Source organism: Suricata suricatta, chromosome 1 (genome assembly GCF_006229205.1).
Source record: "Suricata suricatta isolate VVHF042 chromosome 1, meerkat_22Aug2017_6uvM2_HiC, whole genome shotgun sequence".
Classification (NCBI taxonomy): domain Eukaryota; kingdom Metazoa; phylum Chordata; class Mammalia; order Carnivora; family Herpestidae; genus Suricata; species Suricata suricatta.
In genome coordinates, this window is record NC_043700.1 from 47,009,659 (window position 1) to 47,032,710 (window position 23,052).

Genomic DNA, 23,052 nt, shown 5'->3' on the forward strand with positions numbered 1-23,052 from the left:
AGTTTGAATCAAAGAATCAAAATTAGAAAGTTATTCCTCTAAATAACCTTTAAACTTCTTAAATTTAGATAATTGGAAAAATAGGCAGAATGCATGATTCTAGGTTAGACTGAATGAGAAAAAGATTTTCTTACATATAGTTACCAAGAGAGCACTGTATCATTTTAACCCTGGGAAAAGTTAGGTGTTGTTACCTGCCCCTAAAAGTGTAAATCTCTAAAATAATAGTGACTGCAGTATTCTGAAAATGACTACTATCGTGTTCCTCAGATGTTTATTGTGTTTACTTGTTAGTAGAAAATATATTAATTGTAGGTACCATAAAGGTAGACTCTTCAATTAGGATTTGAAAATGAAGCTTGTTTGTTCTCAATTTTGTGGAGACTGCAGATACTTGAACTAGACTGTTGAACTAAGTTTTGTATCTGACGTCTTCATTTTTTGGTTGTGTTGGCAGATACTGCCCTGGTGGACCTGATTCAGATTTTGAATATTCAACCCAGTCTTATACTGGATATGAGGTAAAAAAAAAAAAAATGTGAGGTTGTCCTGAGGAAGTTTGACTTCATACTTTACCTATAGTGTGCTCTTTCTAGTACTGGCTTTATTTTTCTCCTGATTACAGGAGTTGTTCATTCATCAAATATTTGCTGAGTGTCTACATATGTTGCTCTGGTCACTGGAGAAGTACATAAGCACTTGTTCTTACTATATGTCAGACTATTCTGAGTCTTTACAACTTTAAACCTTATAGCAGCATCTTGAAGGCAAGCACTATTATCCTGGTTTTGTGAATAAGGAAAAGGCTTTAGAGGCCCTAAACAACCGACCCAGAGATACATTGCTAATAAGTGACAGAGCCAGGGTTTGAATTCTGTGTTCCCCACCATGATGTTATACTGCTTCAATAGTGAAAATGGACAAATTCCCTAATCTTAATGGAATTTACTTTCTAATAGTAAGAGATAGACAACGAAGAGACAAGAAGAAAATATCCAGTACTACTAGTAAATGCTGAGCAGAGAAGTAAAATCAAGTTAGGTTTGTAGAAACTGAGTAGATACTTTAGCCGTGGTAGTTAGGAAGAGACTGAGTAGGTGGTATTTAAACAAGAGTCCTGAATGACAAGAAGGAGCCATGCAGGAATAGCAGCGGAGAGCATTCCCAGCAGGAGCCATGGTGGCAACGACAGGGGGTGTTCCAGGACAGAGAGGAGAAGGGGAAGGATGAGACTGGGGAGAGAGATGACATAGGTTGTAAGCTGGGCAGAGGGTTTGGATCTTATTTTATTTATTTTTTAATATTTTGGAATTAAAAATTTTTTTATGTTTATTATTTTGAAAGAGAGAGACAGAGTGTGAGTGGGGGAGGGGCAGAGAGAGAGGGAGACACAGAATTTGAAGCAGGCTCCTGGCTCTGAGCTGTCAGCACAGAGTCAGAGCCCGACACGGGACTCGAACTCCCAGACCGAGAGATCATGACCTGAGCCGAAGTCAGATGCTTACCTGACTGAGCCACCCAGGCACCTCAGACGCTTACCCAACTGAGCCACCCAGGCACCCCAAGAGTTTGGGTTTTATTATAGGTGTCATGAGAAGCCATTAAGGTTGAAAACAGGGGAATGAGGCTATCCTGTGTAGGGTTTTAAAAGATCATTTGATGGCTGTGTGGGTAAAAGATTAGAGTGGGGGCAAGAGTGCAAGCCAGAGAACAGCAAGCAGACTTCTTTTGAAGCAGTCAGCCTTTCGAAAGAGGTCAGCAGTCAGCAAACCTTTGGACTTTTTCTCTTATATAGGTATTTCACCTTTTTACCTGTTTTCCATAGTTCACATTTTTAAAAATACAAAAGGAATTATTCAGTGAAAAGGCTCCCTCTCATTTCTGCCCCTTAGCCTCCTCTTTCTGCTCCAGCGGAAAGTGACCCTGGAGGTTTCATAAGTGTGTACACAAAGATAAATATGATTCCAGGAGATGCCCTGCTGTTCAGATACTTAAGACAGTGGGGATGGAGACGAGCTAGATCCTATTCAGAACATTATTTTGATCCCTAAACTGAGAAGGGAAGGAAGGTGCACAAGAGAATTTTATTTTTAATATAATCCTTTTAAACTACTTTTTATTTTCTATTCAATGTGGGCTCAGCAGTAGATTTTTCTCTTTTTTTCTTAGCCAACCTCCATGCGAGCTATCCGAGCCAGATATGACCCTTATCTGCAGACAAGACACCGAATAGAACAGGTAAGTTTTTAAAAAGCGTTTTTAAATTAGATTTTTGTACATAGTTAGAAGGTATTATTGTTTAACTTGAATTGAACCTGAAATAACTAAAAGAGTGCCTTTCCTCTTGGTAAGTTTTTAATATCCATCTGAGGGAAAAGGATTATTTTGCAATACCCAGCAAGGTCAAAAACACCATTTCCTTTAGAGACTGTATAATTTTCTTTTAGGGTTTTATATTCTTTAAATTTCTTTCAATTTATACAGACTCATTAACCACATGAAATTTATAGATGGGGATATGAGGAAGTTCTTAGACAATAGGTGGATGGATTGAATTTTCACTTCCATGAGCCAAATGAGAAGTCTTGTGACTGGCCTGCCAGGGCGGGAATCGGGAATCGACTACAGAAGGGTGTGAGGAAAGAACTCCTAGGAGCCCTGGGACTGTTCTGCATCATGACTGCGGTGGGAGCTACACAACTCTAAACGTGCATCCAACCCTTGCAGTCGTTCACTTAAAATTAATTGATTTTATGGTTGTAAATTATACTTCCATATCACTGATGAAAAACAAGTCCTGTGTAAATGGCCTTGCTCTGAGAAATCTGAACAGTAAGACAGATTTTCTTTTTTACTGTTTTATTTTAAACTTGTCCAGTTTAAAAAAGTGTGAGTACCAACTGTAATTTTTTACAGTAACAACACCTAGTAGGGCAGCTATGAAATCTCAAAAGGAAAGTAGTCTATACCACAGTCATCAAGTCACTTCTCTGGTCATTTAGCTGGTATCAGTGAATACCAGCCAGTTCATAGTTTCACTCCACCGCCCCCCAAGCACGTGCAGAGCGGGATGGTCACTGTAGGAGAGGACCGCGCCTGGGTGCAACCTGTGTAGTCTAGAAAAGCGTGGGCTAAACTGACCATTGCTTCAATTTCTCTTTTAGCCATGATGTTTAATTCATTTTAAAATATTTTAGTAAAGCATAAAATGTTTATATTTACCAAAAAGGGAATGGGTTTTAAAAGGTTTTAGAAACTAGCATAGAGCAGTGATTCTTATCTTAACTATAAATGCAATACAATCACCTGAGTATCTTTTCCAAAACATATGCCAGATTTTCACCTGTGGAGTTCTGACTCAGTCTGGTTTAGGGTCCTGACAAGGTATTTTGAAAAAGGTACCAGAATGATTTTGTTGTGTATCCCTTGTAAACAATCATAGATAGTTTTCTTTTAGTATTTCTTACACACCCACGCACACCTGTGTATACTTACACATGCATTTTCATGTGTGTGGATATGCATGTGTATATGTGAATACAGTTACGTGCAGAAAGATACACGCTTGTATAAATTTTTATTTGCCATTGTCAGAAACATTTAAAAAGGTGTCTTTTTGTCCCTATTGAGTAAAAACTTCCTTTATATAGCACGTTAATTAGTCAAGTAGTCTACTTGACCCAGTTTTTGTCAAGCCTGTGACAGGGCAAGAAATTTTTCTTTTAACCAAAGAGTAGTTGACACATAGTGTTCCATTAGTTTCAAGTGTACAAGGTAGTGATTCAACGTGTCTGTTACATTGTGCTCACCACAGGCGCACCTGTCTTCAGCCAGCATACTGTGCTGTTACAGTATCATTGACTGGATTTTCTATACTGTGCCTTTTATCCTGCGATTTGTTCATTCCATAACTGCGTTGATTCATTCCATAATTTATTCATTTTTGTCTCTCCTGCCCTTTACCCATTTTGCCCATCCCCTCCTCCACTTAATCCTCTCACAACCATCAGTGTGTTCTCTGCATTTATAAGTCTTTCTGCTTTTTCTGTTTTTATTTTTTAGATTCCTTATATAAATGAAAGCATATGGTATTTATTTTTCTCTGACTTACTTCACTTAGCATAATACGCTCTAGTTGCATCCATATTGTAAATGGCAAGATCTCATCCTTTTTTAATGGCTGAGTTATATTCCATTGTGTGTGTGTGTGTGTGTGTTTGTGTGTGTGTGTGTACACACATACTGGATCCTCTTTATCCGTTTCTCTCTGGGAATACTTGGGTTGCTTTCACATCTTGGCTATTGTAAATAATGCTCAATAAACATGGCGCGTGTATCTTTTCGAGTTAGTGTTTTTATTTTCTTTGGATAAATACCCAATAGTGTGATTATTGGATCATGTTGTATTTCTATTTTTAATATTTTGAGGAACCTAAGAAATTTAAATATTGTTTTTAAAATTTAGAATCTTGGCTTATTATAGTTGGCAAAATGAAAAATCTGTACCATTCTCTCCACTAATAGACATAATATTTTATGGTTTATCAGTCAGATTTTTATTTTGCTTTTTCTCCAGAAAGCAGTGACACCTGTGCTCATAATCTTCACAACTGATTTAAAACTGCATTCTTAATTTTTGTTTCTAGTCTGGTGTTCTTTTTCTTCCTTTGGCATCAAGCCCTGATTATGTTGCATACAGTCATTGTTTTTGTTCCCAAGGCTCACACAAGGTCTGACATAAAAAATACATGATCAATAAATATTTATTATGTTGCATATTGTATTATTATATTTGCCATTACTGCTTTCTAGTTTATATTCTATGTGATTTTAAATTTCCATGTAGGTATTGATGTCAAGCTTCTTGTTTATTGTTTTTAATTCTCACTTTGCCTACTCAAGCTATAATTATTTTTTTTCTTTCAGACTCTGGAGTCTATTTTTTTAATCTAAAAATTTGCTAAATGTGTTTGTTTTTCATTTTTAAACTATACTGATAAAAACATTACAAAATAAAGTTAGAAACTTGCAGTGTCTCCGTAGGGTAGTTGACTATATCTAATGCTAATGAATTTATATGTATTTCAGTTAAAACAACTTGGTCACAGTGTGGATAAAGTGGAGTTTATTGTGATGGGTGGAACGTTTATGGCTCTTCCAGAAGAATACAGAGATTATTTTATTCGAAATTTACATGATGCCTTATCAGGACATACCTCCAACAATATTTACGAGGCAGTCAAGTAAGAAATCCTTATTTTACCATATTCTGCAGAGTGCTTGTCAGTTTATCCTCTGAGCCACAGCCTGTGACAATTCTTTCTGCTCTACATCTACATTCCTAGTTCTTTTTTTTAGGGTGGGGGGGGAGGGTGGGTAAAGGGCATTCTGTTATTTTTATTTGCCTATTTTTGATGGGTTATAATTAAATACATTTTATAGTTTTATTGAGATGTAACTGACATACAGCATGGTGAAAATTTATGGTGTACAGCATAGTGACGCACGTATATATTGTGAAATGGTTACCACAATCACTTTCACGTCCATCACAATCACATCCATCATCCTACACGTTCCTGGTTTTCATAGTTACTTCAGTTTTGTGGGAAAGGATTGTTTTCATTGAAATAGTTAATAGTTTTTTTAAATAAGTGAGCGTGGTTTGTTGACACTAGTATTCTCTGAGAAAGAGTGATTCATAAAGTCACTAAAGATTTTTTTCAACCTTAGGCTTGCCTAAAGTATAGTAGTTTTTTGATTTGACCAGTTGAGTTTTCAGCCTCCTCAAAAATAACACTAGGGGTACACTTTGTCTGAAACATTTAGCGACCATGCATTCAAAACAAGTTATTATTAATAACTACTAAATAATTGCTGTTTATGAATGAGATCACTTATTCATTCCAGTTGCCAAAACAGAATTATGCATTCTTTTGTTACCTTGTATCTCAGTTTTTAGCAAAAGGAATATTAAGGTTTCATATAGAGTATTTTCAGAAGTTTCAGGAAAACCTAGTTAGTTACCATAGTTCCCCTCTTATTTACCAAATGTTTATGGAGGGCCCACTAGGGGCTACGCACGGCTTTAGGCACTGGGAACAACATAAGGAACAAGACCGGTGTTGTCCTTGCCCTTGTGGTATTTATTTCGACTAGTTCAATGAACCGGAAGTGCTCTGGTAGAGATAGATTACTATGGTAGAAATTAAGATTTTTCTCTAGACAAGGCGGTAATGTTTAAGCTGAGACTCAAAGTATATAAGGAGGAATCAGGCTAAGAGCAGAAAAAAATGACACAAGCACTGAAACAGGGAAGCTCTTGGGGTCTTCTAGGAACAGAGAGGAGGCCAGTGTGAGGAGGCAGTGTCATAAGGTGAGCTCGAAGAATTAAGTCTGGGCCAGAGAATAGAATGCTTTTGAGGAGCTTAAGATTTATTTGAGATGCGGTGAGAAGTAGATGAATGGTTTTAAGCAGGAGAGTGATGCATTCAGGTTGATAAGAAGGTCATTCTGTCATGTTGTCTATTGTCTGGTTAATGGATTAGCAGAGTGCACGAGTGAAACTGAGGAGCCAGATAAAAGACTGTTATACCCATTGCTGCGCAGTTGAGGCTGGTGGCAGTATGATGGAGAAGAGAGGATGGGTTAGAGTTCTGTTTTGTTTTTGCAAATGACAGGATTTTGGATTGGGTTGGGGGTAAGAAAGGAAGGAACGGAAGAAGACGCTTAGCTTTTAGTTGTAGGAAATGGTTGATGGGTAATGCTGTAACCTGAGATGGAAAAGACAGGGAAGAACAGGTTTATGGGGGGAAATCAAGACTTTTACTTTGGATATGTTAAATATGAAATGTTTAGGAAATGTTCAAGTGAAGATGTCAGATAGCCTGTACAAGAGACATCCAGGCTGGCAATGCAGAATTGGGATTATCAGACCACAGATGGCATTTAATATGGGAGAGTTGCTGATTTCCAAGGTATATTATGTGAAAAAGCAATTTTTAGAGCAATTTTTACAGTATGGATTCATCATTTTTGTGTAAATGCACATAAATGTAAATGCGTGGAAAAGTACAGAAATGCATAGAAAATGTGTGCATGGAAGAGGTGATAGAGTGATGATTATTATAGTCATGAGCTCGAGCTAAGGTGGAAAGGATGTGGGAGATGGGGGTAAAGAAGCACATCTATGTTTACTCTGTATAGTATGTGCTGGGCATTGTCTTAAGTACTTACTCATTTATTTAAAACTCACAGTAAACAGTTGAGTTCAGTAGTTAGATTATCCCTGTTTTACAAATGAGGAAATTGAGGCACAGAGATTAAGCAACTTGCTAAAGTTACAAAGGTAGTCGGTGGTGGAGTCGGGCTGTGAAACAGACAGCTTTGCTTTCGGAGCCTGAACTTTGCTGTAATGCAAGAAACTATGCTAGGTGTAGAAGGGTATGAGGGTGTGTGTCTGTGCGTGTATGAGCACACTTGTGTACGTCACTGGAGCTTCAAAGTTTTGGAAAAAATAGGATCTCTCTAGGTTTGGGTTTCCGCCCCCCCCACTCCTCTTCCTGCCTTCAGGCTTTTTTCTGACTTCCATATTGGAGAGGGAGGGTCATATTACAAGGTTGTTTGAAATAGTGCCCTTCTTAGAGAATTTTTTGTAGGGGGATGAATAGAACCAAAGTTTGAATGAACCTAAGGGTGGTTTTTATTACACTGTAATTAAAATGGTTCTTGGCACATAGTAGCCATAAGTAAATGTCTGAATGAATTTTGAATGAATGATCAAATACTGATGACTAATGACTTAGGTAGGGCGTCTGCTTAGAATAGGGACATCTTTTGTGTCCTTCCTGCCTCCCCTATCACGTGTATCTCTAGAGACCTGTATAAAGAGTCCAGCAGAGTGTGTGCGAGCAGCCTACTTTGATTGCCTCTAGAGAATGTGATGGGTTAATTGTGTGTCCATGAGCCTAGGTTTGTAGCAATAGCTGACTGGTGTGATTTCTTCCTCCTGCAGGGGCTTTAGTAGCAAGATAAGATGGTGACCATACTTGGTTTGTTTGTTTATATTTGAGAGAGGGAGAGCAAGTGGGAAGAGAGAGAGAGAGAATCCTAAGCAGGCTCCTCACCTCTAACTCACAAACCATGAGATCATGACCTGAGCTGAAATCAAGAGTCAGGCCCTTAACAGACTAAGCCATCCAGGCACCCCAACCATCAAAACCTTGATTATTCATGAATATAAGTCATGCTTAGTAAAATGCTTAAGTCTTTGAAACTTTAGAGGAATAATGATGGAACCCAACCCAGTAGTAATACTGAAAATCAAATGATAGCTTAGTATAAAATGCAATTTGAGAGAAAACAACTTTCATTAGTTCAAAGCCTCATGACATTGAAATGGCAACAGTACCTCAGAGTTACTGACTAAAATTCATTTAACTCTGAGAATTCCCTGGTGAGATAATCTATCAAGACTGTTGAGTTTTTGTACCCATGCTTATATATTATATACTCTGTTCTCAGTGCAGCTCTTACCGTGTTGAAGACCTTGCTTATTTTTTTAAATGTTTTTGAGAGAGTGTGTGTGTATGTGAGCAGGGGAGGGGCAGAGAGAGAGCGCGCAAGACAGAGAATCTAAAGCAGGCCCCACACTGCCTGTGCAGAGCCCAATGTGGGGCTTGAACTCACAAATCATGAGATCATAGCCTGAGTCAATCATAGCTTAACTGACTGACCCACACAGGCACCCTGAAGACCTTCATAAATGGAATTGAATACACATATCTTGGACCTGCCCTACCCTCCAAACCCCCATAAAAGTTTGCCACAAAGTTTTTCACAGTGTGCAGTTTGGGTCCCCTGGGTCAGATGAGCTAGGCTAACTGAAGATCTGTCTAATAAATTTTTAGGATATAGCTAATTTGACATCTTTATCATTTGAAGCTTTAAAATTTTTGCTTATTCTTGGTGTGAATTTTTAGTTTTATTTTTATAGAAATGTTCTAGTGTCTTTTGTAAGTTGTCTGTTTTGGGGTAAAAATAGAGTTTATGTTATAACTATCCAGCTTCAGATCATGATCTGTTTGTAGAAAAAGACAAAAAGCCTGTTGGAGAAGAAAGCCCCTTTCTGTAATGGACTAGGCAAGGCCGACATTGTTTTGTTTCTCTTCTTGAATTTACCTCAAGAGGGCAACAAACACTTTACGTTCAGATGAAAATTTCTATATGATTTGAGTCTTCATTGCAGCAGATCTCATGCATGACTCTTGGGACGCAGTAAATGTACAATCTGGGAGCCGTGAAACCATCCATAAATGTCACACCGAATCATGCCAACCCACACTTGACATGTTTTGCTCTTGTCTCCTGATCTCTATACTTTTATGAGATAATCTGAATAGAAGCTGATTTGTGGCATCTTGTTTGCTTTGTTGAGGTAAATTTTTACTGCCAGCTCCCTACAATAAAAGTGGTATTTTGTTTTTAGGGAAACATTGTTACATAGTTGAAAGGAATAGTAATCTGGTTTGTACTATAGAACTAGAGACATAGCAAACCATTTTCAAATGTTAACATTTTGTGAACTAAAGAGCAGCCCAGAGATACTATGTTTTGTACATCATGTTTTCTTCAGTAAATTTGGATGAGGTCTTTTACCTTGCTGTTCTTTAAATCATCTTGCACGAGAGTATTTGTGAAGACCATTTGGGTCACCCAGTGTGACTGGCCTTTTTCAGATTTTTATTTTAGTATTGATACTAGTTGTTTGTACTTGCTGAGTACACAGATGTAATACTTTCATTAGCATATCAGAGGTTTTTATTTAAAAGGTTAATTTTAAATTAGGTTAAAAATTACATAGTGACAGGTGAGTCAGTAATGTTTTAGGTACAGTATTTGGTCAAATTAGAGTTACTAGCGCTTGTCACTCTCTTTTGTTATCCTGTGTCTAATCTAGTCAAAGTTTAGACCATGTTTAAACCTGATTAAAGTTTTACTTTTTACTTAAAAGATTAAAAGTTAAGGTAAGGAAAACCCCTTAAAGTGAACCTGGTTATTACAGCAAGTTTGTAGCAAAAAGTATGCTATATCCTTGCAAATAGAAAAATTGGAAAGCTGAGTGAGAGAGAGTTCAAGGATAAAGCAGGTATAGGGTTTCTGTGAAGGTGCATTAAATCAAGCAGAGTGATAATCATTCATTTCTGTCAGCTAGACTGAGACTTCAGTTGTCTCCAGAAAGCAACAATTACTGGTGACTCTTGTCCTCTAAAAATCATAGCTCTGGAGATGAAAAGGACTGACAGTGAGATCTGAGTCACCCATTCACCAGAATGCAAATATTGCCAAATAACTCAGAGTAACCTTTTAAAATAGTTTTATTCCTCTTTAATCAGTCCTGCCCAGAAGCAGTTTTATGTTCAATCTTTAATGCTCCTTGGCTGTTTTCAAAAGATGCAATTTTGAAGGGTAGTTACCCATCAAGGAGTGGGTGAGTCATACCTTCTCCCAGTGGAATTTTTAATTCATTTCCGTTCCTTCCTTTTTTGCCCCTCATCAATGACTTTAAATCCTCCAGCTGTGTCCTTATGGGTCTTGGAAAAAAGCTAGAGCACTAGCTAATGCTGGATATTAAGCCTAGAAGACAGTTTCATAGACTTGCAGAAGTTAGGAAGAAAGTAAAAGCAATCTCGGAAGGCTTGCAGGTGACTGTCTTCTGCCTTGCTACCCTGGGCATTATTTCTGGCAGGTTTCAGACTTGGCATTTCTGGGCTTCAGCTCTAATACTCCCCACCCCTCACTTTATATATTTACCGCTTGTACTCCCTCCCTTGGTCAACCAGATTTTCATTGATGGTGACCAGGATACTTAACACTGATGGTCCAACCTAGAATATAATCTCAGTCATCTATGATGCTGTTTTTCTTCTAACATTTTATTTGAAACAAACAAAATTTGAAGAAATTTTTCAAGTACTACATACTTGTCACCTGGATTCTATACTACTTGCTTTATCACATACTTATCCAACTATTCATTTGTCTGTTCATCCATGGATCCCTCTTTTTTTATGCACAAGTATAGTTACTTACAATGAAATGCAAAGATCTTAAGTGTGCTATTTGATGAGTTCTAATAAATGCATATACCTATGCATCAAAACTTTATACCAAAGTATAGAATATAACCATCATTCCAGAGAGTTTCCTCATTCCTCTCCCCAGTAAATCCTTATCTGTACCTCCCAAAGGCAACAATTATTCCCTTTTTTCCCCTTTTATATGACCATGTAGCATATACTCTTTTGTGTACCTCTTCTGTTACTGGGAGAAACATTTTGAGTTTCATCAGTGGTTTTGGGTATTTCAGTGTTTGTTAGCTTTGTAGTGCTGAGTAGTAGTCCACCCTGTGCATAGACCACAGTTTATCCATTCTGGATGGACACCTAGGCTGTTTCTAATTTGTGGTTATTACAGTAAAACTTCAGTGAACACACTCATACGAGTCTTACTGTGAATATAGTATTTATTTCTGTTAGGTAATAGCTAGAAGTAGAATTGCTCCATCGTATGTATAATTTTTTAAGAAACTGGCAGACATTTTTCCAAAGTGGTTGTGACATTTGTACTCCCACCAGTAATGTATGAGCATTTGGTTGTTCCACATCCTCACCAACATATGGTGTTGTCAGTCTTTTTAATTTTAGCTATTCTAGTAGGTGTGTAATGGTATCTCATCGTGGCTTTAATTTGGATTTTCCTGATAACTAATGATGCTGGGCACTTTATTATAGGCTCCTGCTTTCTGTATATACTTCCTTTGTGAACTATCTGTTAAACTCTATTGTCCATTTTTTATTGAGCTGTTACAAATTCTGGATACCAGTCCTTTGTTGGATCTGTATTTTGCAAATATGAAAACCTAGTGTGTGGTTTGAGTATTCATTATATTAAGGATAACTTTAAGCAGAAGTTTTTATTTTGATTAAGTCTAATTTAGCAATTTTTAAATTTAATATTGTTTTCTGTATTGTCTTTGTTAAACCTGTGCTTACTCCCAAGAAGATACAAGACAAGATATTCTGTGTTTTCTTCTATTTACTGTTTTAGGTTTTTTTTATATTTAGCTTGCCTATTTAGGCTTGTGGTCCATCTTGAATTAATTTTCTAGGTATTGTGAGGGTAGGATATGTGGTTTCTTTTTTCCCTCCTGTGTAGATAGATGTTTCAACAGTACTTGTTTAAAAACTTCCCTTTCCTATTTAGATTATATTGGTGGCTTTGTCAAAAATTGATTGACTTATAAATGTGGAACTGGGCTCTGTTTCGTCCCACTGATCTATATCTCAATTCTTATGCCAGTAACACACTGTCTTGATTATTGTAGCTTTATAGTATATCTTGAAGTCAGGTAGTGTGAGTCTTTTTTGTCATTCTTTTTCAAGATTGTCTTGGATATGCTAGTTCCTTTGCATTTCTATGTAAATTTTAGAATCAACTTGTCAGTTTCTACTTAAAAGTGTGATAGGAATGGGATTGTATTAAAACTATAGAACAGTTTGGAGAAAATTGACAAGATTGAGTCTTCCAACCCATGAACATTGTCTATTTCTTCATTTACTTAAGTCTTCTTTAATTTCTCTTAGAAATCTTCAGTGTAGAGATGTTGTTAGCCTTTTGTTGAATGTATTCCAAAATATTTTTGTTTGTTGATGCTACAGAATTGAACTTCTTAAAAAGTTTCATTTTCAAATTCTTGTACAGATAGTGTCTAGATATATAATTGATTTTTGTGCATTAAGTTTGTATCATATTACTTCACTAAATTCACTACTTAGTTCTAAAAGTTGTTTTTGTAAATCTGCTAGGATTTTCTTTATAAACAATCAATTTATAAATAAGTGAGCTTTAATTTTCTTTTTGGATTTGCATGCTTTTCTTTTTCTTGCCTTACTGTAGTGGCTAGCATATTAGTACAGTGTTAAATAGAAGTGGTGAGAGTAAGCTTCTTTGTCTTATTCTCAGTAATACAGGCGGAACATTTAATATTGCAGTATTAACTGCAAAGTTACTTGAGGGGTTTTTGTAGATACCTTTATTGGATTGAAGAAGTTTGCTGCGAGGTTGTGTCATTAATTCAATTGTCTAATGATTGTATCTATTCAAATGATCACATAATTTTCATCCTTCATTCTCATCATGTAGATTACCTTTTTTTATTATTAAGCTAACCTTGGATTTCTAGGATAAACCCTATTTTGTCATTCCTTTTTATATGTCATTTTGCTGATACGTTGGAGAAGATTTTGTGTATATATTCATGAGAGATGGTGGTCTGTAGTTCCCGTTTTGTAATTTTTTGTTAGGTTTTGGTATTGGTGTTATTATACCATCCCCATAAAACATGTTAGGAAGTGTTCGCTCCTCTATTCTTTTTCTTCAAATTTTTAAAAAATGTTTAGTTTTGAGAGAGAGAGAAAGACAGAGCATGAGCAGGGGAGGAGCAGAGAGAGAGGGAGACACAGAATACGAAGCAAGCTTCAGGCTCCGAGCTGTTAGCACAGAGCCCAGTGAACAGTGAGATTATGACCTGAGACAGTCGGACGCTTAACCCACTGAGCCACCCAGGTGCCCCGCTCCTCTGTTTTTTAAATGTTCATATAAAATGAATGTTATTTCTTCCATAAGTGTTTGCTAGAACTCACTGGTAAAATTATCCAGGGTTGAGCTTTCTTTATGGGAGAATTTTAGATGATTGATTCAATTCCTTTAATAGATAAAGAGATATTCAGATTTTCTGTTTCATCTGTATCCATGTTGGTAAGTTATATTTTTCAAGGAATTTGTCTACTTCATCCAAGTTGTCAAACCTTGGTATTAAGTTGTTCATAATATTCCCTTTTATGATTTTAATGTCTGTAGAATGTTAGTGATAACCCCTCTATTAATCCTGATATTATCTGTGTTTTCTTTTTTTTTCTTGATTCATCAAGAAAGAGATTTATCAATTTTGTTCTTTTCAAAGAACTTACTTTTGATTTTATGTCCTCTATTTTGTTGATTTCTGCTTTACTTTTTTATTGTCTTCTACTTTCTTTGGGTCTACTTTATGGGTTTTTTTCTATGACTTAGTAAGATATAGAGACTTGGCCATCATTATAGATGTTTTTTTCTAATGTAAGTAATTTAATCATTTAGTTATCCTCTAAGCACTATTTTGGCAGAATCCCATAAACTTTGAGATGCTGTATTTTAATTATTATTCCATTCAAAATATTTTTAAGTCCTTTATATTTTTTGACCCACGGATTATATAGAAATGGACTGTTTAATTTTCAAATTTCCAAAAACATGGAGTTTTTCTTGATACTATTATCAGTTTCTAATTTAGTGCCATTTTGTTCTGAATCTAATATATATAAATCTATATAATTTAATTGTTTTAAGTTTTTTTTATTGAGACTTATTTTGTGGCCCCAGCATATATGGTTTCTCTTGGTGAACATACTATGTATATTTGAAAGAATATGTATCCTGCAGTTCAATGTATTGTTCTATAAATATCAGTTAAATTCAGGTGATTGATAGTGTGATGTTTTTCTGTTATATCAGTTGCTAAGAGAAAGTGATATTAAAATTTCAAACCATGATTGAAGAATTCCCTATCTCTCCTTTCAGTTGTGTTAGTTTTTATTTCATTTTATTTTGAGAATCTATTATTAGGTGCATACATATTTATGATTTCTGTGTTTTCCTGATGTATGAGTTTTTAATCATTAGGAAGTGTTTTTTATCCCTGAAGTTTCCTTTAGTTGATGTTAATTTATTACAGTCCTCATGTGTTTACTGTTTGCCCTATTGTATTACCTTTTCCGTCCATTTTCTTTCCACCCATATGTGCCTTTATATTGAAAGTGAGTTTCTTGTCGACAGCAGTCTATAGTAGTTGAGTCTCGGTTTTTATACTCATTTTTATATTGTGTGACTTTTAATTAGAGGATAATCTCTTAAAATTTAATGTAATTATTGATGTGGTTATATTTGCATCTACCAGTTTAATGATTCCCTCACTTTGGTTTTCAGTAGCCAAAAATAACAGTTTTAGTGAATACTGTTATTATCTAATTCTGTATAATGCATTTTTTCCTGTTTCCTTTAATAAGGACTGTCTTCTTAAGAGGGACATTGTGCTTCTATCTAGCACAATGCCTTAGGGATAGAAAATACTAAGTAAACGTTATTAAGTGAATGCAGTGTAAAGAACTGTGCATGAAGAATCAGGAGACTTAGGGTCCCAACTTAGTTCAGTTATTATCTGAAGTTATTACCTGATTGAAGCCACTTACGTGTTCAGTGCTTTAGTTTCCTCATCTATAAAAATGAGGAGGTAGGAGTAGATTATCTCTAAAATTACTTCTTTCTCTGCCATTCTGTAGTTTGAAGAATTCTATTGGAATGAAAATGTTTATCTAAAAGATGTATTTGCAAGTTATTTTTTATCTACCAGTTATTTTCTGACAATGACAAATTTCCTATAATGCATTTATGAATATAGTTCTTAAATTTGAATGTGAATATAATATTAATAGAATGTGTGATAACTGTGATTTTTTTTTCTATTAATAATGCATTGCTGTTAGTTCTTCAACTGTCTGACAGCATTCTTGTCAGCTCTTGAAACAATCAGAGCCCAAAATGTTATGGATTGTTTTTAATATACCTTTGTCAACTAGGGGGCGCCTGGGTGGCTCAGTCGGTTGGGCGTCTGACTTCGACTCAGGTCAGATCTCACGTTCATGGGTTCGAGCCCCATGTCGGGCTCTGTGCTGACAGCTAGCTCAGAGCCTGGAGCCTGCTTCCGATTCTGTGTCTCCCTATCTCTCTGCCCCTTCCCCTCTCATGCTCTGTCTCTCTCGGTATCAAAAATAAATAAAAATATTAAAAAAAAAAACTTTGTCAACTAGCATGATAGGAAGCAAGAGTCCCTGATTAGTTTCTAACACACAAGGTCATCAGGTTAGATTTTCCATAAGTTGTACTCATTTAAAAATCAAAATTCTGTTTGTTTCCTTGGTTTGTGTTGTATAGAACCTTACTATTTTATAGATCCTTTGACATAACAATCAATATCCAGAAGCAAACTTGACCACTCTCTCAAAAAAAAACTTATTGTTAAATCATCAAACACCCAAATCAGTCATTCATAAGTCTAGAATATCACCAGCACAGCATTGTACAGAGCATAAAGTTGCATTGTGAGAAATTTTCCAAATACAATTATATCAAAAAAGAATTTGTTCTGTGGCACTACTACTGAGGAATTGTACCAATAACCGCAGATGTTATTTGGCAATTCAAACAAATCTTCAGCTGTCCAAAGAAGTTTAGATATTCCACTTACCAATTCTGGGATTGTGGATACAGAAGAGAGTTTGTACATTATGACTAATGAAAGTTAACATTCCATTTATGTGCCATTTTTATTTAGTTTACAGTTTGGTTTGAGATCCATGTAGGAAAGTTTCTGCAAGGCTTTCAGAAACTTGGGCCTAGAGCTGTAGTGAGATTTCACACAGGACTAGACTAAGACACAGCCACCTTTATTAGTGACAGAGGTTTTAAGAGAGGACTGCACCACAATGATAGCAATGAGAAGTGATCTTTGATGGCATAGGCTTCTTGGAGTGACTCATGTAGTTTCCAGAAGATAACAGAGACTTTAACATTGAATTGCTGACTTCCTTCGGTGTCCCCTTGGTTGGGACCCCTCAGGCAGGGACTTAGTAATAATAGGGATCACTTTTTTTATTTTAATTTTTTAATGTTTATTTTTGCGAGAGAGAGCAAGAGGGAGACAGCACAAGCGGAAAGGGGCAGGGATAGAGAGAAACACAGAATCTGAAGCAGACTCCAGACCCTGAGCTGCCAGCCCAACCCAGTGCAGGGCTGGAACCCATGAACCGTGAGATCATAACCTCAGCCAAACTCAGAAGCTTAACTTACTGAGCCACCAAGGTGCCCCATAGATAATCACTATTATAGTTTACTTTTTTCCTCCTACAAATAGAACCCAGAAATAATGTATGTTTATATTTCTGCCACATCTAGCTCTTTATTCTTAGGTGATTCTTGATTTTTTTTTCTGTGTCTTATTTTTGCAGCTAGATTAGCATCTCTGGGACAAGATTTATTGTATTGTTGTTATTATTTTAAGTTTATTTCCTTAGAGAGGGAGTGAGTGAGCTGAGAAGGGGCAAAAAGAGAAAGAGAGTGAGAGAGAGAATCCCAGCATGCTCCACACTGCCAGCATGGAGTCTGACGTGGGGCTTGAACTCACAAACTGCGAGATCATTAGTTGGACCTTTAACCAAGTGAGCCACCCAGGTGCCCCTGTATTACTCTGTAAGAGGCAAGATAACCAGCAGAATTATCTAGAGGCTGCTATGGGTAAAGAGAGACCTCTATGTCTTCGGTTATGCCTGGTTCATTTATTCATTCTTCAGATTTGTACTTTTTTTAATTCATCATATTTGTATTTTTTATGTTGAAGGAGAGTTATTAGTGCTGAAGCCCTTAAGCAGTTACGTCTAAATGTATTTGAGCCTACTGCCTTCCAGGAACCTCCTGTCTACATGCACAGACAGACATCCACACATAACAAGGCAAACTGTGTTCCTATTATAGGCAAGATGCTTTGAGAGTGGGGTCACAGTTATGAGAAGCTCTGGGAAGATGTCATGGGAGGAGAACTGTAATTTAAGCTATGTTTTGAAGGCCGGGTAGCATTTAGTTTTTGTGTCCTTTTAAAATCTTAAGGTATTGTCCCACCACAACTCCACCCCCCAACCTTGTAAAAAAAAAAATATATATATATACATATACATATACATATATATATATATATATATATATATATATATACTGTCAATATAAGTTATTGGCTTACATTATTTTGGCTTTGCAGAGCATATTAGCATCTTTTATAGTTGGTTTACAAAAAAAGTATAGGATGCAACATAGCCCCACATTGGTGGTCTCCAGACTTATTTAAGATGACCCTGTAATATCACAAACAGAACAGTGGAATTGGAATCAGAAGACCTGGGTACAACTCCAGACATTGTCTCTTAGAAGTTTATGATCAGGATTGGAAAATGTTTAGCACATTTAGCACATTTCCTAGGTGCTCAAGAGCTTAAGAATTCTGTTGACCCTGGGAAGGTGTGGGGGTTGAACTAGGCACTAAAGGAGAGTCAGACTATTGGATGGCTACCTCAGGAATACGGAATGTTATAGCAGGCCGTGAGAGCTGTATTTCACTTAGACTAGTTGAAAGCCTGTATGCAGATATTTGCTGAACAATCATTATTATCTTTACACCTCTGTTAAAATGAAGAGTTAGGTTCAGTGGCTGTAGGCCTGAATAACAGCATTAATAAAAATCCTAATAAAAATACTGTGATCTTATAGGAAAGATGACCTTATACTTTGTTCTTTAGGAAAATACTCCATTGTTTTTATCATTCAAATTTGATAAGAATTTCTGCTTACTTGCTTTTCAGAAGAAAGTACAATTCTAAAAAGGTAGTGGTAAAAGCTTTTTGTAAACATGAAGTGTTAGCTTTTAAAAACTTTATTTTTTAATTCCTCCATTTCTTATCCTGATAAAAGTAATGACATTTACTTCTAGAGTAAAGACATTTTTGAAGTGGAATTAAATTGAGAATAGGGTTTGTTTCTGTCTTTTTCCTGTATTCCACCTGCTTACAAAGAGACCCTCATCCCTGCAGCAGCTTCCTCTGTTTGTCTTTATGCCGTAGATGATCTGGACAATAGAAAGAACTTTCTCTTTCCTCCAGACAAAGTCTCACTTGCCCACCCTCTAGTTTTTCCCAGCAATGCACGGTACCATTGTGCCGCAGGGCTTCTGAATTCAGTGGCATCCTTTTAAGAAATACTGGAGGCTTTATAAAACTATCAGTTAATAGGAAGGTTTGTGGGGCACGTGGGTGGCAGTCGGTTAAGCGTCCAACTTCAGCTCAGGTCATGATCTCACGATTCAAGGGTTCAAGCCGCATGTCAGTCTCTGTCCTGACAGCTCAGAGCCTAGAGCCTGCTTTGGATTCTGTGTGTATATCTCTCTTTCTGCCCCTCCCCTTCTCATACTCTGTCTCTCTCTCTAAAAAAGAAACATTAAAAAAAATACCAAGGCTTGTGATGTAGTTTTGGAATGCCTGATTCTAAGATGTTCTGATTTACTTTCTTAAATACACTAATTTAGAGTTTCTTGCTTTCGTCTTTCTTAATCACTCTTCCTGTAATTTGCTTTCTCCATAATATAGCAGTATTTGTTTTAATTTTTTAAAAATAATTCTCCCCCAAACACAGTAGTAGTTGATATTCAAAGGTTACATTTATCCATGGTATTTGTACTTCTGTTACTGCAGATCATGGTACCCACCTATTTGAGAGTCATGAGATGTTCTGATTTGATGATTTCAAAAAAGCAAACTGATTTAGTATCCTGTCTTAGGCAAGATTAGATAAAATCTGAGCCCTTTTTGTGTTTTTTGTGTCATTTTTTAGTAACCTTGGGCTACTTGTTTACTTTTAGTCCTGTTGCCCCTGGTAATCCCATATACAACCTTACAAAATACAGTAACAAACGCTGCAGAAGAGTGTGAATGTTGAGAATGGAGGATTTTAGAATTAGTCCTCCAGTTCAGTGATTCTTAACTTTGTTAATAACTGTTATTAACATTAAATAAGTCCGTTTTTACTGACAATGAAGAAATGAACCTAAAGGAGTAGGTACAAAATCGTGGAAATTTTATAATTTTTATACTTCCAGAAAGAGCTATGAACTCTTTTGGAAGGAAAATATTAAATGGAAAAAAAAAAAGAGTCATCCCTCACCCTCCCAAAGAATTGAGAAAGTTGTGGAAGAGTGCCCTGAAAAGAATCATTGGATTCTAGGACATCAGAGAAGTTGAAAAGAGAAGTCTGAGGTTCCATACTGAATTACCTAAGCAGTGTGATAAAGTAAAATATAGAGCAAGGATTTAGAAGTCAGGTGGACCCAATTTCAAATCCTGACTCTAAACGTGATGAGCTCTGTGCACTTGGACGAGGTATTTCATCTCTTTGAGCATCAGGTTCTTCATCTATGACGTGGAGATGTGAGGACACACTTGATAGAGCTGATGGAGCGCTCCATATGGATGGAGCATATAGCAAAGCGCTTGGCCACGGTGGCCTCTGTGAATGTCAGCTCCTGTCCCCTTTCATCAGCAGCCCCTTTAGCAGGTCATTTTTACCTCAGGATTTTGGCCCGCAGCTTGAATCTAAAGTGTTTTTTTACTACTTTGATATGTGGTATTCGTGAAAGAGAAAAATGATTCCTAATTTTGTAAACTATTGCTAAGATTAATAGGCTTGGCAGAACGACTTGTGTGTATCTAGAAGACATTTTATCTAAAATATTCCTATGATCATTATACATACCTTCCCCCTCCTTTGTTTTTTCTTTTCTTTAATATGACTGTAAAATCTAGAATGGGAATTCAGTAAGGCAGAGTAGTTTTCACTTCTATGAAAAGTGGTTGCTGGGGTTTTCACAGCTGAAATCACTGCTTGCAAGGAGATTATATTCGCAGCACACTGCGGGAGAGTAAGGATGGTGATGATGATGGAAACCCTACTGTATGTGGCTAACTTATGTCAGTCCCATGAGGTGTGGGTGCTGTTAGCACAGAAAGGTTGGTAACATTCCTGCTTACATAGTTAGGAAGTAGCAGAGCCAGGATTCAAACTCAGTCTGGCTCCACAGGCCATGCCCTTAAGCACTGTCTTATATTGGGAGGACTAAGGGAAGACAGTCCTTTAAATGGGAGCAAATGTCCTAAAGTGTGGCAAGTTGTTTACTTTCAGATTTGCTCTGCAGGTATTCTGAGAGAAGCCTCACAAAGTGCATCGGTATTACTATTGAGACCAGACCGGATTACTGTATGAAGCGGCATTTAAGTGACATGCTGACCTATGGCTGCACGAGGCTGGAGATTGGGGTGCAGAGTGTCTATGAAGATGTGGCCAGAGATACCAACAGGTAAGATGGGGGCAAATGATTCTGCATAAGCCTCCCTCTACTCCCACCGATTATATCTATGTTCACAAGCATTCTCTCCTCCAAGCTACCATCTTAGAGAGGGAGGGATAGGTGTTCCTTCTCCTCAGAGTCATTCTTCTATCTCTGCTCTTAATCCCACCCCCTTTCCTTGATTTCCAGTCTTTTCTCTACTGGCTCTTTTCCAGTTGCCTGTAAACATGCTTTATTTCTTCCTGTCATAAACGGCCTTTCCCACATGGAAAGCAGAAGGCAGGGCTCACGGTCAGTGGTTTAAAGCAGGAAAGAAGGCCAGTAACATGGGAGCAGAGAGATGGGTTTAAACAAGAAGGAAGTCAAGGTGGTATTTAAAAGATTAGTTTTTGTGAAGCAGATGCCAGTTGGCAGAGGAGTGAGAGAAAGGTTGGTGGACAGTGAATGTAAGCTTTGAGAAGTTTGGGAGGGTATGGAAGGATAGAAATCAGCGTTGATAGTGCCATGTGAAGTTCTTTCTAGAACTCTAGAAATAAACCACTGAGTTGAGAAAAAGCATACATGAAAGGTTAGCTGTATTAGGAACTTAGTGATTAATTGGCAAATTAGAGAAAAACAAAAGATTTTAGAACTTTATTAGGCAGCACAAATCACTGACTATAGATGTGAAGGCAGGCTTCGGGCACTTGGTATGTGTGGAGTTGGGTCTTCAAGGCTACTTTACTGTGAGGGGCAGCCGTGATTGGGAGTTGTGGTAGGAGAAGGAAGAAAAAGAGAACTAGGGGAACTTACACTGGTTAGCATCTCAGGAACAGCCAGGAAGAATGCCAGGCTGAGGAGGAAGGAATCATTCCTCTAGGTAATAGAGTCTGTTAGGTTCTTTTGAACACAGGGAAAAATTGCACAGATCAGACTTAAGAAAGATTAGCCTGAGTAGAATGCAGTCTTGTAGGGGGAGTCTTGAACCCGAAACACTGGTTTGACTGCTGCCATGATCAAGGGTCGTACCTGTGGGGATGGGAAGAGTCTCTTGAAGGTCAGGAAGGCTTTCTGATAAGAATGACATCAGACCTGAGGCTTAAAGGAAGAGTATGACGTAGGCGGGGGAGAGGAAGATTATTTCAGGCAGAAAGATGCATACAAGTAGCAAACTCCTGAGCACATGGGGGTATGGGAGCACATGGCATTTTTCGGGGATTTGGAGTAGGTTGGGTTGGTTACAGCAAAGAGCATGAGGTAGGAGAGTGGTAAGAGGTCACGCTGAAAAGGTAAGCCAGAGTGGCCTTAGAAGTCAGCCCGGGAGTTTGGGCTTTAATCTGAGGACAGGCTGTAAACTAAGTTGTGGTAGGAGCATACTTGCGTTTTAGAAAGATCCCTTTGTAAGCGTGACAGTGTGGGGGTGGATTAAGAAGAATGAGCTAGAAGAAGATCAGTTAAAAGACTGTTGCACTAATTTAAACAAGAAATGATGTCTCGAAGAGAAGTGAATGACAGCGTTTGATGACTGAATGGAATCGGAGTAAGAGAAAACGGGACCAGAGGAAGCTTGGAGGGAAGATGAGTTTCATTTTTGGATGTACTGAGTTCTCGATACCTGTGGAAGGACCAGTTGAAGGTTTGCTTCAGAGCAAACCTCCCAACACAACAGTCTGCAGTGTCCAGTGTTCTACACCTGCACTGTCCAATATGATAGTACAACTGAGGAACCAAATGCTTCATTTTAATTAATTTGAATATAAACAGTGACTGTGTGCCTAGAGACTGTGGTATTACACAATTGACAGTACATTTTAGTCAGAGTACTGGATATTTGGATGATGTACAGGAGAGGGGCCTGGCCTGCTCCTATAAATTGGGAAGTGATTAGCAAAAAGAGATTGGAAATGGATGGGAACATCCAGAGTGGGCTGGAGTCCATGTTTCTAGGATTTTTTTTGTGCTGAATGGGAATGTCTTGG

General features: G+C 37.3%; 1 protein-coding gene across 1 annotated transcript in view; it reads left to right on the forward strand.

Moving 5' to 3' along the window:
- ELP3 (elongator acetyltransferase complex subunit 3) overlaps positions 1–23,052 on the forward strand; it is an 83,694-nt gene that overhangs the window by 14,264 nt on the left and 46,378 nt on the right. The window contains exons 5-8 of the mRNA XM_029938409.1: positions 458–521; positions 2,170–2,238; positions 5,089–5,243; positions 20,942–21,103. Coding sequence (XP_029794269.1) covers positions 458–521; positions 2,170–2,238; positions 5,089–5,243; positions 20,942–21,103 — 450 coding nt within the window. The remainder of the gene's footprint in view (positions 1–457; positions 522–2,169; positions 2,239–5,088; positions 5,244–20,941; positions 21,104–23,052) is intronic.